We start from the raw sequence: 22,360 nt of genomic DNA, 5'->3' as shown, positions 1-22,360 counted from the left end.
GTGCCCATAATTCATCCGAATTGGACATCAGGCGGTCCCCACTGCGCCATGGGCAGTTCTTTACTAGTTCCAACTCCATTGCGTCTTCCCCAGATCCTGTTCATGACGCCATGTCACTGCCGTGCACTGCAGTGAAGGGTACGAGACCTTTGAAGGCCGTCAGGCAGGTACTTATGACGCTTGGAGTGGAATTAGGCACAGACGCTTATTGGTTGCAAAGCAAGATTATTTACTCATGCCGTCAAGGTGGTGAAAGACGGAGGTCAGAGATATTTGGTTAGTTACAGCTTAAGGTTCGAAGGTCAGTCTGCATAAAAGTTCTTTGGTTGGGCAGATAAACGGAGAAAAAATCGGGCCGGCAGGTCGTTGATTTACGTCTTAAGATTGGGTCGAGACACGAGGGGGGCGCTGGCAAGTGATCAAGTTGTCAGTTACTCTGATACGTGTGATCAGAGGTCTCCAAGGTTCGTACGGAGGTCCCCCTTCTTCATGGAAGTGAAGATGGGTTTTATTTGTATATTAGCCAATTGTTTTTTGCCACGTCATAAATTTAATGAGAATTGCCAATTGTATAGTGGTTTTTATTAGGGTGTTTGTCATAGGGACACTCCCCTGTCATTCCGACCACTTACAATGATTTATATAAAGCAAAGAAGGCAAAAGTTTTTATCTCTGTTAGTGGCGCAGTAATAAATTTTTTTTGACATGCGCAGTAAAAAAACACCTGTTATTATCATCTTGTTAGTTAACCGTTAGTTACCTTGTATAGACTAAAACTGTTTTGATTAATATATTTCTTGCTTGTGGCATGGGCAGTACTTAATTTGGTTGTGACACTTTATGCCTGAAAGTCTCTAATGACACATTCATCCAACTCTTTTGAGGACTTAGGCAGTGGGATTCTATTTGCCAGCTTTTGGGAAGGATTTTCTTTCCTAAAGCGTGTGTGTGTGTCAAGGTATACGTTCATTTTAGCATCAAGTAATTCTGGGAGAAGATGGATTGAACATGCAAAAATTTGTTTAAAAAAAAAAAAGATGCCAATCTCCGGATTTCTAAGCTCCTTAGAAGTGAAATCATGCAAAAATAGAAACTTCCATGTCTTGGGTTATTTTGTGAATTATTTGGGGAAAAAAATTAAAATATTTTTTTTCTTCTGGTTTGGTAAAACAATTTGCTTCTGGGGTTCACTTGGCATTTTTGTTTCGAGTCATTTTCAGAAACCTTAAAAATGGAAATAGAAAAGCTAATAAGCCTTCAACCAGAATAGCACAAATAGCCCCACAATAATTATATACATAGTTAGAGTATAACAGACACTTGCCTTGGCATCTAAAGACCTATTAACAATAGGATGGAAATGCTTTCATATAAATACAAGCCAGTGGTTCTCAACCTTGTTAGACCCAAGGCACCCCTTTGAAAATCCCAGCTCTCAGTTTTAACTCCTTTTTTGAATACAGAAGAATAGCAGAGCAATTTTTTTGTTGCAGAGAACTCAGAAAGACCTCAGAAGGCCAAAATGTTTGTAACACTGTGGATTCCTATTTGAAATCTCTGGGTTTATCTTGTAAATCATGCTTGCACACCTAACAGTTCTAATATTGCATGGCACCCACAGCACCCTTGACTGGATCTCACAGCATGGTGGTTGAGAATCAACAATAGATGCAATGGCATTTGTCAAACATGCTCAAAAAAAAATAGCTGGGAAAAATAACTTGAAGTACGCGTCCGTGCATGTTCTGCACTGTAAAAATATCTGAAAGTTAACAGAACAGAAAGAATTCTTAACAGCTCTGCTATTAAGAAAAATGTCTGGATGCATATCTTGCTGGGATCCTTTGACCCTAGCTGACTTCCTGCCCCTGGGGCAGGGGGCTGGACTCGATGGTCTTCCAAGGACCCTTCCAGCCCTAAGGTCTATGCAAGTCTATATTCATATTTTGCAAAAGCACTTTTCAAATGAAAATTATGAATTGGAAATATATATTCTTTTATACTGCCTTTAGCACTTTCTAAATAATCCTTTTCCACTTTTCAAAGATCATGAATTATCATGTGCTTACTGTTCGAACATGCAACGACAGAGTGGACACATATAGTATTATAAATGAATATGGCCTAACATGACATAACACTGAAAACATAATCAGATTTTAAATTGTACCTTAAAACAAACATCCAAGGGCTCATCTATTAAAGTCGGGTAAGCCAACGAAAGCCACTGTACTTCTGAGTGAGTGTCCACACAGGGGTTTAATGCATTTTAAATAACAGGCATTAACTACACGGTTATAGTTGATTCCTCTTAACTTTCCTAAGTACTCCTACATAAATAAGCATCTACAGAGACGAAAGGTTTCAGGCAGGTTTATGAAAGACTCAACTGTTAATAAGTCGATAACAAGTGAATCCCCAATCTTACCAAAAATCAATCAGGCTTGGTACAGACATTCAGAAAGCCCGAGGTGGAACCGATCTAAGCAATACAGTTTTCTGGAAGCAGTGTAGTTTAGATCGGTAGCAAACAGACCACACGTTTGACCTTTGGTGGGGTGGGGCAAGTCTTAGACTGGGTTCTGCCATTTTTAAAGCAGTTTGTGTGCGCCGAACTTCTGTTCAGTTACGGGAATAACTGGTTTAGGTGCTGAACTTCTGTTCTGTTACAGGTACAGACCAATTTCCAATCACGTATACTGGTAAAAGTGTAATGTCTGTACCTGACCTAAGAGATTTGTCATCAACTTCAGTGGGGAACAGTTTGCAACCATTTGCTTACTTGTCTGTGCATTTAATGGAACTGCTGAGCAGATTTTTGTTTGAATGATACCTCTTTTAAAAGTTTACCTCCACAGCCATATGTCTCTTGTCTAATAGGCGATCCTGTGCATATTTTCATGGCAGTATCATTGTCAACTGCCAGTGTTCATCTGCTGGTTGGCAATTTTTTTAACTTGCATTTACTTCTATTTTTTTTTTTTCTAATGTGAATTGAGACTGTGGTTCACTGCATACAGGCAAAGGCACTGGATCTTTTTCAGGTACTTTTCTGTCAATAAATCTAGACTTTGTTTTCATGAGACCAGTACCAGGGTGGAAAGAGCAACAGGGTGGTGACGTCCCCGTGCCCATTCACAGCTTCTGCTGTAAACAAGTTGCCCCACACAGCTGCAACTCAAACGGGTCCACATTTTCTTCAACTACAACTTGACAGATTTATTTTAAATCCTTGCTACTTGATGTAAGATTCCACCTGCCAGTTTTCAGAAATCTGGGACGGAGATTATTTGGTCCTGTCATTCTGAATGCATAAAACTGCCAGATTTTTGCACCCACTTCAGAGGTGATAATATCTGTTTCCATATCCTCTTTCCTATTAGTCATCCGTTTCTACTCGCCACTAAAAGAATGCCAAGAATGGAAAAAATAACAAAGAAAGTGTTATTCCTCTGAAGTGCTAAATGAGTGTTAAGATTTCCCTTTAGAAAAAAACAACAAAAACACTTTCTCTTAAAAACCCCGCAAGCCATTTACCAAGGATTTAAATGGAGCATTATTTCTACAACTTATCCACTGTTACAGAACACTTTTTTTTTGCCTCAGATCTATAGAATAAGGGATCTTTGCTTTGTACCGCTAATGAATGTCTGCCGGGGAGCCTTCTTAGGCTCAGTCTGCTTAAAATAGTTTTAGCTGGTTCTTCAAAACAGAGTTACATAGGGGCAAAAGAGCGGATGATACAGACTTCGTATCCAGCACAAGTCTAACTCTCACCAAATTACAGTTCATTACACACAGTGAGCATTTTTCTGGCATCTGTAGGAACTTTGTGCATAAACTGTTCATTTTCAGCGAGCAGCTTATGTACTGAAGTAACACCAAAGCCTTCACATAATCTTGTGCATATGCCAACTTAAGTATTAGTCCATTCTAAATATAGCAACACTGCCTGCTCTAAAAATACCTTCTAAATTTGAATTATTTTTTAAAACAGAGGCAACTTTCTAGCACTTATGATAGGGAACAAAAGATGGAACCTCATGCCTTTTCGTAACACACTGCACCCACTCCCAATGAATGGACTGAAGAACAGACAGCACCAACTACAATAGTTCTATATTCTCTAACATTTGGCGCATATATTTAAAATAATACAAAAAGCGAATAGAGGACCTGATAATAGTGGACCTGATTTCTGTACTCAATAGGCATCTTGCTACTTACTTCAAAGCAAGCAGGATCAAGCTTGCAGAATACAGAGAAAATTATGCCATTAGTCTCATACTGGCATGACTGAAACTAAGTTCAAACCTCTTCCTTGTGAAAAGTCGGAAGCTGGAATTAAAGAACCATAGTTTCAGATACTGATTTGGGCTGGGAGCCTACAATGTTTCACTACAAAACTATTGGTGTCAATATAATATTCCTTGTACAGTATTTGAAAAGTCTTCAGAAAAACATTATTCTCCATTATTACAATTCTGTAAGGTGAACCCTGTTATCCTTCTCTTTTATACATTTAGTTCATGTTAAGTAGGAAAATTCACCCGTCAGTATAATACAACCTTTCTGCCTAAAATCCAGGGGTGTGCAAAGCAGGCCCTATTTGATTTGGATTCAGCCCGAATCAGGGACAGTGATTCGATTCATTGATTCAGATCACTGTCCCTGATTTGATTCAGCTGAATCCAAATCTGAAGATTCAATGCCGATTTGGAGAATCAGCAATTCGGTCATACGCACAGCTTTAAATATGTTTTCTACGTACCTTGAAGTAGCATGCACGGCTCGTGACTGCTGCAAAGCTGGGGCACATGGAGTGCTCCACAGGAGTGCAGGGCCTCCCGGCTCGGCTGCTGGGAGGGCGCGGGGGGGTGGGGGCCAGCACGCTCCCCGGTGGACCTGGAAATGGACCAGAAGTGCTTCTGGTCCACTTCTGGGTGTCCTGTCAAGCATGCTGGGGAGCCCCCCGTGCTTCTGTGGGATGCTCCATGCGCCCCAGCATTGCAGTGTTCATGAGCCCCTGTTACCTAGAGGTATGTAGACAAACCATTTAAAGCTGCGTCTATGTCCGAATCTCCAAATCTTTCTGAATCTCTCCAAATCGATTTGGAGGGATTAAAGGGTCCTTTGATTCAATTTGAATTTGGAGATTCAGACACCGAATCAGGCTGAATCTCCGCCAGAACAAATCAGGGACCGAAACTTTGCACAGCTCTACTAAAAACCACTTGCTTGAATTCATTCTAATTTAGAAAAGTACTTAAGTAACTTCTTAAGTCCCCTTAAAGGAAACTGGATTTAAACACTTTTTTTTAGGTTCTCTGCTGAATCATCTGCAGTGCAGCCTTGAAGTTAGACACCTGTTTAGGTACCTTATTGAATAATGCTCAAGATTAATACAAAGATTCAGTTTCTTCAGTGTTATAATTTTCAATTTAATTCCTCTTGATGGTACAGTTAAAATTAGTATCTGTATTTCTGAAAGGGTGATGTATTCATTGCTTAGTGAAAGAAACATTTCCTAAATGACAGCACCGTGGACAAGTTTTTCCCTCCTACATCAGTGGGAAGCAATTTGCAAAAGTTGGCTGCAATTAACTATCACATAGGTTCTATTCTGATTCACTGTAACTGCACATTATCCTCCCCTTCCTTTCCAACATCTTCTAGGACAAAATGCCTTCTAGACATTTGATAGGAAGATCCTAAGGTGCTGAGTTACAGATATCAAAAAAGATGAAGGACTGATGTTATGTATGTTTGCCAGGCATCTCAATGGAACTGTAAGAGCCCTCAAAATCCAGATGTACTTAGTGATTTCCTTTATGACATTCATAGAAGGCATGAAAAGAAAATCCAGAATGTGTATAAACTCTGGAAAACTGCCTAGGTGAAGGGAATAATCTTCAGGTCTCCTTCAGAACGCATTTTGTTTTCAGCAGGCTGCAAAGCCTGGTATTTAAGCTCGACAACACTGAGACAATGTGATTGAGCTCAGCGCTTGCACAGGATGACAGCAATAACAGATCCTTCACTGTGATTAGAAACCAAAGACAAAAGTAGAAACAACCTCACATGTCTCCTATTCTGCTCTGTTGTGGCTTCACAACTGAAACGAATTTCATATCGTAACACTAGAAAGAGGCGGCCTTGGGAGAGCCCTTCACTTGTGTCTCAAAGGTTCACATAGTTCATGTCCTGAAACACTGCCAGTTTTAACTGTATGTCTAGTTTAAGTTTTCTCTACAGGTCCCATCACCGGATGAGGTGCCTTCATCATCTGGTGTGTGTGTAGGGAGGGCAGGGGGTTAGCCCCAGGGAAGACTAAAACAGAACGAGCTTCATCACTATCTTACCCCTGACTTTTACTGTACTTTCTATGTGCTATTACATTTTATTATTTCCTTCATTCTCAAGTGAACGCTGAGTCACACGAATGTGTTGTGATACCAGTTTTATTTCTCTGTAGGACAGTTTGGAAAAAAAAAAAGGGAGCACGCACGTTTTTTTATCTGTCAGCATATAGATGTATTTGTTTGCTCTGACAATCAGCCCTGCCTGTGGGGAACAAGAGATTCTCGACCAAGCCACCCTCAACTTCTGCTCTCTAGCTCCTCTAGTCCCTTGGTGTAAATATACGGTACAATGCCACAGGATCTTGCGGAGGTTCTCCGCAAATAGGAGTGATACTGAATTGTATTGCTATCAAGCACACGCGAGGCACAGGTTAACCAACTTAATCACCGCTAGTTAAAAATCAGAAAAACATATATAAAGATAAAAAAAATTAAACTGTGCTATACATTTTTGAAAACTAAATTCCATCCTGTGATGCATAAGAAAGTTCCATTAACGTTAACATATATAATATACCTGGCTGGAATAATTTATTCCCAAACCTTCAAAATTCAAGTGTTATTTTGGGGGGAATGGGTTAGGTCTTAGAGCATTGCTTCAGAATAATCCCAAAGACCAGGTATTGGAAAAGAAAATAAACCAAGTATTACAAATACCTACGAAAATACGTTCAAGGAAAGAAAAGCAAAACACCTCCGAAAATATGGTTATTGATGTCATATTTTATGTTTTGTCTGGAACAGTCTTTGAGCCCAAATCCAAATTGGATACTATGGATCCCAGCTTTATATTGGATGGAAGAATCCAAGGGATCTCCTCTTGGGTTTTGAGTAATTGCTGGACACCTTTTTCAAGAGCTTAACAATTCAGTTGTAATGCTGTTTACATGGAAACATATCTTTTACACAGATTTTAGATAGTGTGCTTATGTTTTCCTCCAGGGGCAAAGTGTTGCTTTAAACCTTACGCAAATCCATTGTAAATAATTACAATTTGTTTGAATACCAGCTTCCACAACATTTTTACACTACCATACATATTAGATGAATTGTTGAAGATTAATGGAAGTTTGTCATTGACCATAACGAGCAAGCATATGACCCAAAGTACATAAATAGTTTGAATATAATAGTAAGTATATAACTGAAATTACATTATTCTGAAGCACCAAAAAGTTCCCAAATGACCCCCTTTACTGTTACCAGAAAAGCTTTTTCGCTCTTTTTTTTATTTACCTGTGACTTGTAGTTTGTCACCAGTGACTTCCGCTTTCAGATAAATCCTTCCTCTTTTCTCCGTGTGATCCATTCCACAGAGACTTGGGACATTTATTACACACTGTTTGTGAACATTCATATCACATGCTGTGGAACAGAAGAGGAAAAGGAAAAGGTTCATAACATTACGACATAAGCACTACATTTACACTAAATACACATGGCAAATATGGATACGATACATTCCACCTAACCAAAATGGGATGGCTCCCACTAAAAAAACGAAAAAAGGATCAAGCTTCAGTCACCTAGCATACCTTTTAAATGGAACAAATAATATCTACAGGTATCTTTATGACAATCAAAAAATAAAGGACCCACAGAACAAAGATTTGACTTACAGCATGATGCTGCTACTATTATAAATACAGATAGTGCCTGAAAGTTTGTCCCTGAAATAAAGGAACAGCAAATAATCCCTTTAAAAAAAAATACTGGTTGTGGGAGGAGAAGGGGGAGCAGAGGATGAGAAGCTTGAAAGTTGCTAGTATTATGACGAAGAAACATCAGGATTTGACTACATTCTGGATGTGTGGGGCTTAAAGGAAACCAGACAAAGCTGATACCAATGTCTCCTCTGACGTGAAAGAATACTGGTGTTGGTGCCGGCAGTAACTGAAGGAAGGTGTGGGAAAGGATTTTGGACAGAAAATAAAGATTTCATTATTATTCCAATTGAACTGAAGAGGAGACGGTTTTTGAAGGCATAAATGGGATTGTAGGGAGAGAAAGTTTCCCTACCAAACTGCTTCCCTCTCCCCACCAAAAGTGCTCTAAAAACACTGCATTAGAGAGATACAAAAAGAACTACGAATGGGGCAGAAAAGCTACAGGAAGACAAACATTAAAGGGAGCATGATTAACGGTGTCGATTATAGCTAAGACGTCAAGAAGCCAGGACTAGAAGAGAAGGCCTGCCTTTGGCTACGGAGAGATCACAAACATAGTTATGGTGTGAACAAGATGAAAGCCAGGATGGACAGGAGGGGAGATGAAACGGTAGAAGGGGGAAGGAAGTGCATTTGAGGAGTTTGGAGGGTAGGCAGAAAGGAGGTGGAGGAGCAGTAATGGAAGAGCCAGAATAGGAGGACCGGAGTATGAATGTGTTGTGAATGCAAACAATACTTAAGCATCTTGAAAGATAATCTGGTTTTTCTCGTCCCTTCTGACTGTTTTTTGAGAGAGAAATTTTACACAATAGGGCCCTGCTACCCATTAATTTTGGGCAGCTCCTGGAGCTCTTAACCTCTGGACTGTCAGCACATTAACACCTTCAAGTGGTTTAAAACACTCATTGTGCAGCTCAAAATTATGCCACTCCAGGGTAGGATTCTCTCTTAATCCGCATAACCCAGCCACTCCCCAGCCACGTACTGCTCAAATTGAAGGTGCGACTGCAAGCTAGCACGAAGCTGCCCAACATTTGTGCGGTTCACAGTGTAACATGTAACAAGCCCTAATGGCTGTTGCAGGGCTGAGAATAAAACATAGGGAGGGTTTTAGCTTGGGAATCACCCTCCCAAGCCTTAAACATAACCTTCCTCATAAAAGTGCTGGCAAATAGAGTACTTTTGCAGGACCTGAGATAGTTTGCATTAGCACACTTCCATCGCATTTTTCCCACTGGAAGACGTTTGGTCACATTACAACATTTTACTTGGAGTCTTCAATAATGAAATGTTCACGTGCAATATACAGGGCTGTAATTGATTGTAAATGAAACAATATTTTCCACACAAGGGAAAGAGGAAGCTTGGTGCCTAATGGTTTATAATAGGCCTTTTAAATAACATAAGAAAAACTTACTTACTGTCACATTTCATCCCTTGATGAATAAGTCCATAAAGCAATGACCCACAATGGTCACAAAAAGTTGGGCTTCCATATGTGTGGATTTTAAACTTGTGCTTGCTTCGGGGATCCTAAGGAGGAAGCAGAAACAGATTCTTATTTTTCTTTGGTAAAACTGCCAAATAATGTTTCATGTTCAATAGTTTATGGAACAGAAGAAAAATATAATATATACTGCAATGTACAGCGTATTCAAAGTATATGCTTAGTTCAATGAACATAGATAATAGGCTTGTTGTTGCTCTCAGTTTGCACAAAGTACATATTTAAAGAGGAGTATTATACATACTGAACAGTAACTGAATTCAGACTTCAGTGACTATGACATTTACTGAATATCTCGTTAGAAGTTGTGAGTGGTTATATTTAATAGCAGTCATTGCTAGTCGCACCTAAATGAAGATATACATTACTGTGTTTGTCTGTCTCTCTCTCTCTCGTGGAAGCTTCTTAAAACTCTAAAGTGAACATTTTAATCTGAACAACAGGGAAATCAGGTTTTTAAAGATAAAACAACATTTGAGGTTGTAAATTTATAATCACTATTACTGAAAAATATAGTGAATGACTTTAAACTTAGCATCTGGTAAATATTTTATTTAGGCCTTTATTCCTGACTGAGTTTCCAGCTGAGAAATTAATAGTGATGGGACATTTTAATGCCAAGGCTGCAGTTTGGGCAAGGTTTCTCATTTAGGACTGGTGATATGCAATGCAACTAAACTACTTAAAAAGAAAAAAAAATACATTATGTTTCTGAACACAAAAGCCAAGATTTTCAGCAAGTGCTAAGGATCCACGGTTACAGTAGGAGTAGGAGTCACCATGCACCTTTAACATTTGGTCCCAACAGACCTAATGAGATGCAAATATACAAATTCAATAGTTTTGCTTGTATTTATAGGTATAGCTCTCTATACACTTATACTGTATCAATAGACACACTTGCACATGCCCAACTCCTCCCCTCCACCCTGGAAAAAACCCAAAGCTTAAAGAGTCCTATTATCAGACGTAACTTCCAAGAAAATATTGTGCTACCACATTACTGTAATATTTTGAGATCCTTCATGGTCAATTTTAGCTATGCTGTGACTCCACTGACTTAAATATATGCAGATTTATGAAGCACAAGAACACCCTTTCTGTAAAAATAACTAAGTCCTGACTTCCAGCCAACATTGTGGCCACTTCCCTATCTACTGCAGAATGACTTTGATTTGAAATCAAGAATTCAGCATTTGATACCAATATTGCCAATACTGTGCTTTTCATCTTTTTTGCTCTATGCTCTGACTAAATGCAAATAAAGGGATTCTACTGTTCTGATTCTTTTTAACGTTATCAGACCCCTAATAAATGCTTAACTGTCACAAGCAAACTCCCTTGACAGCAAACAATTCTGAATTCGTAGCAATTTCCTCTATTTGCGGGATACACCCTGTAGAAAAAGTTCTCTTTTATTTTTTATGAGTTGTCCTATATAACCTTGTTCTATACTCCCTCAGGGTAGCTGCATTAGTTACCCGAAGAATAAGAACCAAAATTAGAAGAATGTAGAACATACAATTGTGTTGTATGTTTTTGGCAAAAACTATCAGTTATATAATTTTACTGTTCGTTTTATTGTATGCTCTTAGCAAAAGCTGTACATAAATAACTACTTCCACTACTGCTACATTTTTGTACTGGTTTCCCATATGACTATATTCAGAGTATTATCATATTGTCAGAAAAAATTAACACATCAACATAAAACCATGCTTGGCAATAAAGGTCATCTCAGAATTTGAAATGCACATTTGAAGAATAGAATGCAAAATAGTACAGTGTTCCCTTATTAGAAAAGAAAACATGCTTCTAATGCAATCATTTTATTCAATAAAGTAAAAATTCAGGAATGACCAAATTGTGAATATAAATCTGAGTTTTATAGTAACACTTAGTTATATTTCCTTTATAGTTTAGCATAATAGCATAAAGCAATATGCCTTTTTGCTTAGTTTTTCAGTATGTTTCTTTTCCATATAGGAGTTTCTATTCCATATAGGAGTTTTGTTTGGTCTTTTTACATCTTTATCAAAAAAGGAATATTGTTGAAAACTTCAATTTCAGTTCTTCTCTATATAATTTATTCTCCAAGAAGATAAGTGAAGACCATACAATACCAAATTCAAGATGCTCATATATTTCAATCTATGTGTTTTATTTTAGAGTCCAAAACATGAAATGCCAAGAAGTGCTATACACACGACAACATGTTAACTGACACTGAACATCCCTCAGATTGCTGCAGGGAACATCTGTTTTTTCTTTATTAAAAAGACAGAGCCCTGTGATGGGGGTCATGGGAACATGGCTTTTCAGAAAGGTTGCTCAAAGATCAGAATCAGATGGCACCATCCAAAAGAAGGAAGTGTCCAGTCATTTCTAAACCATTTGAATTAAAATGTCAATGCGAACTCTTCACTGGTGTTTGTGTTGAAGAGGAGGAGCAAGAGTCTACATTGGTGTAACTTCAATATATGTTTACCCCTTGTTTTAATATACACATCTGTTGCTAAGAAGGACAATAAATGCCGTTTTTGAATGACACTGAACAAACCCCCTTTTCAAGTTCTATCAAACATCCGTCATAAATAATTTTTATAACTGTAAAATGAGCATTGGCAACTCATCCCTCTACTCTGGAAACCTTGTGCACTACACATAATGGTAGTCATCTACTGACTCTTAGCAGCTACATATGCTTGAGTGAGCAAATGTCAAATAGTCAATTTTTTCCCTATACTTTTTGTCTACCACTCCAATTTTCTTTAATTCAGGTCAGACAAATTCTTTATAGAGTTTAATTACTAGTTTGCAAATAGGCTGTTTGAATTTTCAGTTAACTTAATTATTTAATCATCGTAGCTTGTTTTAGATACGTTTTAAAGCACTCAATTTGTGGATATGTGAAAAGCTGTTTGATATTCGCGTTATACTAAATCTGCAGGTGGATAATTAAAATGGAGCATCATGATCACTCTTTGCAGACTGAAATTTTGAAATACCCTTTGCTTGCCTTTTTGCTATTTGCGTTTTTTTTTTATTTTGTTTTCATACATTTGGTTGGTAGGTGATTATTGTACATGAATGGATTATGCAGCTTATTTTCAACTGATTCAATATTGTAACTACACCATAGAGTAAAACATTATCAAGAAAATAAGACAATATTATGCAAATATGGGGATAAGTTTCATTTTTTAATATCCACAGGAAACGATTATTGATTGTTATACAAAATCAGGCAGAAGCAAATGAGATCAGAATTTGCTTTTGTTTTCTCACCAATGAAATACTATAAAACTACATTAACTGTGGTATGGTATATAAATATTTGTCACTGAATCATGGAAATACTTGCATGGACCTACACTGCAAACAGGAATTTTATATATATGTGAAATTGTACATACACATTCTGTTTATAATGCAGGCCCATATATTTATTTGTACAATTCAGTGACAGTCAAATATTTATATATCGTATTATTTATATCTATAATCCCTCTATATATAAAAATGTAGTGTCAGTTGCTTTTTACATGTCATTTAATAATAGCTTTATACTCAACTTAAGAGCATGCCTGAACTGTTATATATAAAATAATGCATCCAATATGAATTGGATTTTCAGAGCAGTATTAAATTTGTTCTATTTTACTCCATAAATGCCCGCCCACAACGTGACTCCATGCTGGCTCAATGTGGACAAGAGTGAATATAAAGAAAGAAATAGCAATACTCTGGCTTAAACAAAAAGTCTGTTAATACTATATCCATTTAAATTTTTTTTTCCAGTTCCTTGATTGACAATAAACACAAAAACCTTAGAAAGTTTAAGGCCAGAGAATAACAGGAGCCATTTTCCATCAATGTTTTAATTCTATTTTTTTATCTTGAGTTTTTTTGTTGGGCAACAAAAGTCATGAATGATTCATGTTAGCACCGTAAAACATTTTTTCCATTCTATGCTAGCGTTTGGCTATTTAGCTAAATATATCTGTAGGCAATGCAGCTCTATGTGTTTGTCTAATCTCATTCCACACTACAGGAATTGAAACTGCCTGAGCAGTATCTTCGTGGCAGACTGGGAATATTAAATGGTAGCAAACACACCTACGAAGCCCTGATTGCAAGGCACAGGCATTACCCAGATCACTGCTTTAAACAGCATCTTGTTACATTACATTCTTACTATACAAAGAAAGGCTGCATGCACGTGTGCGTGCAAAAAAAGGAACAATGAAAAAATAATTCAGGATGTGGAGAAGTTTTGTGGGGTTTTTTATGATCCTCTACTCCGAATATTTTAAAACAATGCCTGAGCAATCACGTATTTTAGACCTTTAGTCATCCTTTTGCTCCCTAATTATGTGGGTATATCAAATAAAATATAAAATTCCATAAAGAATTAAAATGCAAAATAAGAACAGAAACAAATAACCTTTAAAAAATAGGTTCCAACGTAGGACAAGGATACAATCCAATTAATATACCAGATCAGACAGAGAACTAGAGCACCAAATATTTACCAACCAATACCAGGCTGGATGTAATGCCTTTTCTGATATCACAGCAGTAATACTCTTCTGTCAATGAATGGTGATTGAACACGTTGCCTAAGACTCTGGGTAGAAAGTCTTTCCATCAACCACCCAGTTTTTGTCTTCATCTACATATGGGCACTGCACTTCCCAGTAATGCTTGGCCTCCTCCGTGTCAGGCCTGCAGTACCTCCGAAGCACTGAGTTGACCGGTCCTGTCTGAATCGTGTTCCTTGGTATATTTTAAGAAGGAGGCCAGTTCCTGATAGCCAGTATCAGCATGTTTGTTTGTTAACAGCAGGATCCACTTTGGGGAAGGAGGCTTCTACAGGCTATGTCTGCCTTTTACGTGAAACTACAGCACCGGTTCCCGACCTTTCCAGACTCAAAGCACCCCACCAAAACTTCTGTGAATTGAGTGGCACCCCATTTAAAAAAAATTTCACTTTATTACAGTGTTTACCTCCTTGCGGAAAGTCCAGGTAGTGGGAGTGCTCAACTTCTCACACCTTGCACCACCCGTCAAAGGATCTTGCAGCACCCCAGGATGCCCCAGCACCCTGCCTGAGAATCACTGCTCTGGATCTGACCCACCAATTGATTTTATCTGGCCCGTGACTGCTCCTGTAGTGCTCCACATGGGGCCAAGCCCCACGCACTCCTGCTGGGATAGTTTGCGCTATGTTCCTACTGCACCCATGGCCCCAGCCAGCATGCACAGCTTCCTAGCGGGGCTCCCCCTGCCTCCAGTGGCTCTTCCTCCTCCCGCCCCTGCTGTGCTGCTCCTGCATGGCCCAGGTCAGAGCTACACTCGGCTTCATGCTGCTGCTGCGGAGCACAATGCTGGTCCTCCACGCTGCAGCGCAGCCCCAGCTGCTGCTGCCTGTGCTTCCACATGAGATGCAATGCATGCACTTCATGTTGGAGATTGTCCCCGATGTGTCCTTGCAGACCACCATCCTGCAGGCCAAACGGGGCTGCATGGGGTGGAGAGCAGCTGGGGGCCCCCTCCAGCAGGGCTGGAGGAACAGAGGGCTCTGGTTCAGGAGTGAGGGGCGCTGGCAGGGATTGGGGGCTGCAGGGTGGGAACGACAGACACCAGCATGGCCCAGAAGGTGAGGACTGCGGGTCAGGAGTGAAGGGCACTGGCAGGGCTGGGAGGACTCTGGCTTGGGAGTGAAGGGCAACAGCATGGGCAGGGGCAGGGTACCGGCATATCAGGGCTGCTCAGTGCCACAAAACAGCAGGGGGGACAATCAGAGCTGGACCCACGTCCTGGTAAGCAAAAGGGGACAGGGGAAGCTCTGATGTTCAAATGCCAAAATATATAGGTCTTTAGAATTAATTTTATTATAATTATTGAGGCACTGGTAAGTTTCCAAATTGCTTAAAAATTGTAAATATATCAATAAAACATTGTGTTAAACTGATACCTGTATATATGGTGATGTTTCCTATATAGGGGAAAAATTTGGATTTTGGGGTCTAATAGAGAATTTAGGATTTTGAACAGAGAAAACCAAGATCCCTGCACATGACCGAGCATCAGGTAGTGAGCCTCATGTTGCACACATGCTGTTTACCATACTCCCAGCGGCAAAGATAACAATATTATGAGTAGAGGCATGACCTTTTAGTGATGACCTAATTAGAGGGCTGCCCTTGTACTGAGGAAATAAGCATTCAGCGAGACAGCTGCATCTCCTAACACATGATTTTACAGCAAAATATACTGTTAACAGGGAAAGTTTCCCAAAGTAATTGTTATCCAAAAAGATTTTGAAGAGAGATTAACAGGAAGTGCACTGGCTAAATGAAGAAGACTATTATCAAATGCTTAACATCAAACGCTTACTGTTACTATTGTGTGTGTTTTGAGATTTGATCTCTGAGCAAAAACTATAGCGAATCACTAACGCATCTTTTATTGATGAGAAAGGTATTTACATACTTTGGGCTTGCCTACACATGCATTTAGGTGTGCCTAAATTTAATGCGCATTATCTTAATACACATTAAAGAGATTTGTTACTCATACACCTGATGTGCTCCTTCTCATATGCCTGCAACAGCACCTGAATCTGCAGTTAATAGGCATACTGTACACATCCAGACATCAAGGGGAGAATATTTCAGTCAGATATTATGCATATAAGACCTTCATTTTACCCATGAGATCACACTTCTCTAACCTCATTTTATCCATTAAAAAACTAAGTAGTTTCAAAACCAGAAACTATGCTTATCTAGCTTTACTTTATGAATCCTATTACCTTTAGAACCTCAAACTATGGTACATTCATTGTTACTTGGGAAGGTGCAAATACTGTAACTTCCCTTTCCCTGTCCTCTGAAAGCTGATGTAAAAGTTCAATACTTCCTTCCCAGAAGTACCTCTGGCCATAGCAGTTTAACATGACTGAGCCAAAGCAGAACATGACAAACAGATTGCTGAATAACTGGCTGTTTGCAGGATGACTGAACACAGTACTAAATCTAGTGCACATTCATCATGAAAACTCTGAAGGAAAAAGTCTCTTTTTGCAAAGTCTGTAAAAGGGAGGAAATTGGGAAAGAAGTCGTTATCCTGCTATCATTAGAGTGATGGATTAAGATCTACAATGTTATCTGAAGGCTGCAAAGCAGCAAATGCTGCTCACTCCTCTCTCCCACTACCAAGGTTGCTCCATATTTGCACTGTAATGAACCTCTGTGACTGGATTTAATTTAGAGAAATGGGAAAAGGAAGCTCTTGGCGACCGGTAATGTTAGCATTTCATTATCTTGTCCTTACAGATATAGCTACTCCTAAAAGTTTTGTGCATTTTATTGTGGGCGTTGGTCAGAGAGGGACACGAAGTCGGTGTAAACACAAGTGGGCCAAATTTCCAGGACTTCAGCAAGTGGGGACGTGGAAGCATATTTACTGCTCCTGGCAGCAGTCTGCTCCCATGCCCTTCAGCCCTGCAGCAGCCAGGGGAAACTCTAGGCTCCCCCTTGGTGCTAGCCCAGGAGCTGGCAGGGAACATGGGGCCAGGATACAGCTATCTGTGGTGAGGGCTGAAGATTGCTCCCTGCCCCCGGGAGCTGCCTGATTCCTTGGCAGACTCCGCCACCGGAGCCCAGGCAGTGACAATGTCACCCTGCCCTGGCAGCAGGGAGCTCCCAGCCCTGGCTCCCCGATCGGGGGCAGGCAGCTTAGGAAGAACTACAGGGGAGGGGCAGGTGTGGGGCAGCTAGCAGCGACCATCTCCCAGTCCCCGCTCTGCAATCGCATTGTCCCTGCCTGGGCTCTGGTGGCAGAGCCCGCCCTGGCAGCAGCCAGCTTCTGAGGGCAGGGAACAATCTCCCGTCCCCTGCTGCCCAGTTGACCAGGAGCAAATTTGCTCCCAGTCAGCTGTCTACACATGTCATACTGTGCAATAATTACTTCCAAATCAATTTGCTACTTTTATTTACAGGTAGCAAATTTACTTGGGATTAGAGTAAATTACTGCACAGTAAATGTCTGCATGTGTAGACAGTGATGCTATCTGCGCAGGAATTTGCTCTAATCAAGAGTAAAGCATCTCGTACAGACACACCCTGTTTGCCTGACAGGAGATCCACAGGAAAAGGCTTTGTACTAATTTCAGTAAATGCCAAGGTAATGGCATTTCTGCCACCCTAGTTTGTACTTAATTCAGAGTATGAAGCATGACTTCTGACACTTTTTCTCATGTATGTTTGTGGATTCTTTCCTTGATGGCTATGAAAGAACAGCGTATAGCCCTGTTAGAGAACTCAGTAACAGCAAAGAGATGACCCAGCTTTGTCTGAAAGGAGTGACTGTATAGGGCTAAGTATTAGAAGATGAATAAAATATGACATTATTAAGAAACAGCCATGTGGAAATGCCAATAAAATATTGCTGACCATGTTGAAATACCATTTCAACCTCTAGTTTATTTTTGTAATAGTGTGTGTCACCAGAGTATGGAGGTGTTAGAAATGTTAGCTGATGTAAAAAGCCAAAAACAGAAAGTCTTTTATTCACCAGTAGTAGTAGGCAAAAAATGGAACGATTGTATTACAGCAAAATTCTACTTCTGCAGCAGTCTGGTGGTCAACTTTCTGTTATGGGTAATACCCACCTTCTCTGAAAGAAATGGTCTTAATGACCATTAGCTGCTACACTGAAACTCAAGGAAGTGGTGCTGACTTGCTTCTGCTTGTACAATAGGAAGAAGCTCTAAAGGAGTGATTGCACTGTAGAAAATTAATTTTAGCAATTATACTCAATAACAATGACAAGCAACCAAGGATGTCCATGTAATTCCCTTTGCATTGTAATGAGAGAGTATAACTGGAGGACAGAACAAGGATCTTATGAAAAGACACTGTGGATTTTCCACGACGTATAGCTTTGGAAAATAAACTAATAAATAATCCTTTTGTTATCAATAAAACATACAGCTTTCATGTATTCTAATGCACAATGTGTTTCTTAAATGCTTCAGGACACCCTGTGATTACAGAAGCTGTTCTTCACCAAAAGATATTCTTCTCTGGATGTATATTTTATTTTCAGGATATTAGCAATTAAGAGTCATCAGATCACATCATAGCCATCCATAGGTAAACAATAAATTGAAATGACCTATATATTCCATGACTTCTCTAAGAACAAGGTCTGGACTATCTTATACATAATTGCCAAACTTGGAATACTTCGGTGCCCCAGGATTTGACAATCTCTGAAACATTTTTCAGCAGCACAATATCAAAAATGATTATCTGCACTCTTTCTACATGTCTACAGGACGCATATGGCTGTGGGGAAGAGTGGGCTGTGGAGGCTCCCATGGGCCACAGTGCCCTGATGGAGAGCTCCCAGAAGGGCATCAAGCTGCACTCCCACTCAGACACAAGTTGGTGTTGCTGGCTGCTGACAGGCATGAAAAAACCCCAAAACCTCTGTGCTTTACTAGAAGCAGCAGCGCGTTAGTTCAACCTGGCTCTGCAGAATCTGTATAGACTGGGCACTTCAGCAAGGCTTTTTGGTGCTTTTATGTAAAGCTCATTCAATCAGCTATTAGATAAAAGTGTCAAAACACCCTGCTGAAGCACCCGATTTATACAGATGTTGGGCGAGCCAGGTCTAACTAATGCAATGCCTCTTCTAGGCATGTGCTGGGCTCAGCACCGGAATGCACTGAAATTAAAGCGCCAGGTTTTTAGGGGTTTTGTTTGGTGTTTTTGTTTTACATCTGTAAGCAGCCACCCTGCCTGTCTATCAACACCTGCATCCATCCTCATTCCAACTTCAATCAGGTTCATGGTTTCTTAGTCTTTTATTTTTTTATTTTTTACTGACAGCTCAATTTTTTACCAACTTTATGGACAGGAATTTTACCTGTTTTTCATGTACAGTTGGTAACCCTCATAGTATAGGACAAAAAAATATAAAAAAAAAATAAAAAAACAACCCTGTAGGCTAAAGAAGCAGAACTAAACTGCAAAAACATAACTAAATGACAAAAAACAATCCAGAAAACAGAGATGGAACTGAAATGCAATGAAGCAAGTGTTAAATGGCAAATGGAAGATACAGTAGGAATATATATTTAAGTTACTAACCTAGAAGCAACAAAGTTCAGCTTGAATACACAACACTATTTTCATTTCAACTTCCATGCATATTTAAGCTTTTTTTTGATGCTAGAGAAAAACATAGCAACTAACTAAACCATCTATGCGCTTAACATTAGAAAATAAAAAAAGAGCAGCTGGATTTGCAACAAGATATGGTTTCTACACAGGATAAAGATGAATCACATTTGCTCTATCTTGCTTTATAACTACATGCCAGTTCCATATAGATTCCTTCATGTACTGTCCTTGGATCATTTGTCGATGAGAGAAAACAAACGTGACCAGCATGTACATTTGTAGGATTTCTTTTACATTTTTACGCAACGTGCTCTGACATCTGCTACTGTGCAAAGGCTGCTTCAACAAAGAGAACACATGGGAAAAGGGGTAAGAAGAGATGGTCAATGATGTATCTCAAAGACCAAAACTATTCTTTGCTTAGACTCTATGCCTCTATCATCATCATAATCTGGTTAGTTCCACAAATGGGGTAAAACATCATTCATGAAATAATATCCACTTACATAGGCTATATTTCCATAATACTATTATTACTGAAAGTGGCAGCTACTTTTTGTGTGTCATCATATCTGGCAGGGAACTACCATGTACTTTCTGGACCAACAGATTCAATCTATATTGCCATAACCTTTATGGGTATCAGCCACTTTTGGGAGCAGTGGACCAAAATAATGCCACTCTCTCTGTGGCGGGCCGATGCCTCTGACCCAGCTGCTGCTGCATGGACAAATCGTCCCCTGCAGCCGAATTGCCACTGACGACTGGGCTTTGCAAACTAGAACAGGCCCATGGGCTATATGTTGCCAATCCTTGATCTAAATAATTGCAGTAAATTTGAACGAAAGGGAATGCCTCAGCTATCTTGCATACACATACAGTATCCCATTCCACCTAGCTGATGACTGTTTAAATCAGTCGTATTGCTTATACAGCCATTTAAATGGGGCTATTTTTCAACATTTTATTGATCTTCCACAAAATATCACTGTTCATGCTCACAGAATACTCACACTTTCTTTATAAGCACACCATTACGGGAACATTCAAAATAATTTCTCATAGTACAGTAAAATTTTGAAATAGAAAGGGAAAAAAGGAGGAGCACTGAAGCTTTAGGTCATATAACACTGCCATGCCAGCCCCCATCGAGCTAATCATTTAAGTATTAGTTTATGTCACTCCTCCTTAAGAAATCACGAGAGAGAGTGTGCAAAAGTAAGCAAGCACATGCGTGTGTGCATGTGTGTTGCTGAAATGGCTTTTTCTTCCATGTAAATCCAACTAACCACAGTGGGAACTCAATCAAAATATCAGTAAGAGACTACTGCCCAAAGATTAGCTGACCTGGGCATGTATATAAAAAGGAAAAAAATAGAGTAATTAGCTAACTGAAATATTTTAAAAACAAAATATTCCTGAACAAGAATAACTTCTTTGACCTGGGAAGATAATTCGAACACCTTTTTAGTGAAAAAGGTACTCTCCTTTACTTTTTGATAATGCTAGGTTTCTGCCATTTTTTGAAAAGGAAGATGAATTTTTAATGATCTTTATACAGCAAACTACATCCAACAAAGCCAGGTTTCCATATACTGTTGTACTGTTTTTGTACTTTAATTGTTTCATCATGCTTTGACTTTGTTTGAAAAAACGACAGTGAATAACTCCCCACTGTTATATTAATAAAATATGGACACTACGTGACACAAATAAGGGTTATATCAGCATTGGTCAGGCAGTGTTCAAGGGACATAGCTTCCTACTGTGAGGCAGGATTGTTTTTGTATATGCAAGTTACGTACATCCCATTTTCCTTGGGGGGAAAAACTCTGTAGCAAAATTTAACCTTAGTGAAGAAATGTTTTGACAGAAAACTATTCTTTTAGCCACTCAGCTTCTGCAGTCCTGGTATTAATTACAACTGAAGACATGTACAACTGAATAAGAATGTATTCACTTACTGTTTGGGGTTTTTTTGGTTTGGGGTTTTTTGTTTTGTTTTTGTTGTGTTTTTTTTTTTGGATGGATGGAGGGGGAGTTACCAGCAAAGCAGCCATAACCCTGTGTTTAGACAGACAAGTCTAAAATTCAGAATTTATGACTTTATTTACAGGAGCAATTAGCAGGAAATGATGTTATTGGAAACCACGGGCCTTAGTTAAACAGAAATGATGTCCGTGATTATCAACACAGATAACAAAAAATTAAAAGGCTGGATGTAATTTTATTCCAAACATGAAGAACAAATTAAATAACTGAAAATTAATTGACCACAACAAACAAGAATGAACAGAACTAAAGTACCCACAGAAAATGCACACTCTCCCTTTGAATATGTAGCATGGTCTGCGCTGAATGAAAACGTGATGGCTATCTGTGTCAACAGAGAAAAGACCGCTGGGAGACTGAAGAATGTGGTGTGAAGGAGGAAGACTTAACAGAAGTTTAGTACCTTGCAATATACAGGCACTTGCTTTTAATAAATAGTCTATCAGCAAGTACTGAGATCTAAAGAGTTGCCCAAAGTTACAAAAGAAGTGGAAACGTCCTGAACTGAACCCTGGTATTCAGAGTACAAGCCTAACACACCGACCAAGCTTCCACCTATAACTTTCATCCATT

At 39.3% G+C, this 22,360-nt stretch overlaps 1 protein-coding gene across 3 annotated transcripts in view; it reads right to left on the bottom strand.

Moving 5' to 3' along the window:
- PRKCA (protein kinase C alpha) overlaps positions 1-22,360 on the bottom strand; it is a 319,404-nt gene that overhangs the window by 103,016 nt on the left and 194,028 nt on the right. For all 3 annotated transcript variants that reach the window (XM_059732039.1, XM_059732041.1, XM_059732042.1), the window contains 2 exons: positions 9,451-9,562; positions 7,599-7,727 (listed from right to left, as the gene is read on the bottom strand). In XM_059732039.1, the coding sequence (XP_059588022.1) occupies positions 7,599-7,727; positions 9,451-9,562 (241 nt within the window). The remainder of the gene's footprint in view (positions 1-7,598; positions 7,728-9,450; positions 9,563-22,360) is intronic.

Source organism: Alligator mississippiensis, chromosome 8, assembly GCF_030867095.1.
Source record: "Alligator mississippiensis isolate rAllMis1 chromosome 8, rAllMis1, whole genome shotgun sequence".
In the NCBI taxonomy this organism is placed as follows: Eukaryota; Metazoa; Chordata; order Crocodylia; family Alligatoridae; genus Alligator; species Alligator mississippiensis.
This window is presented reverse-complemented; position numbering and strand designations above follow the sequence as displayed.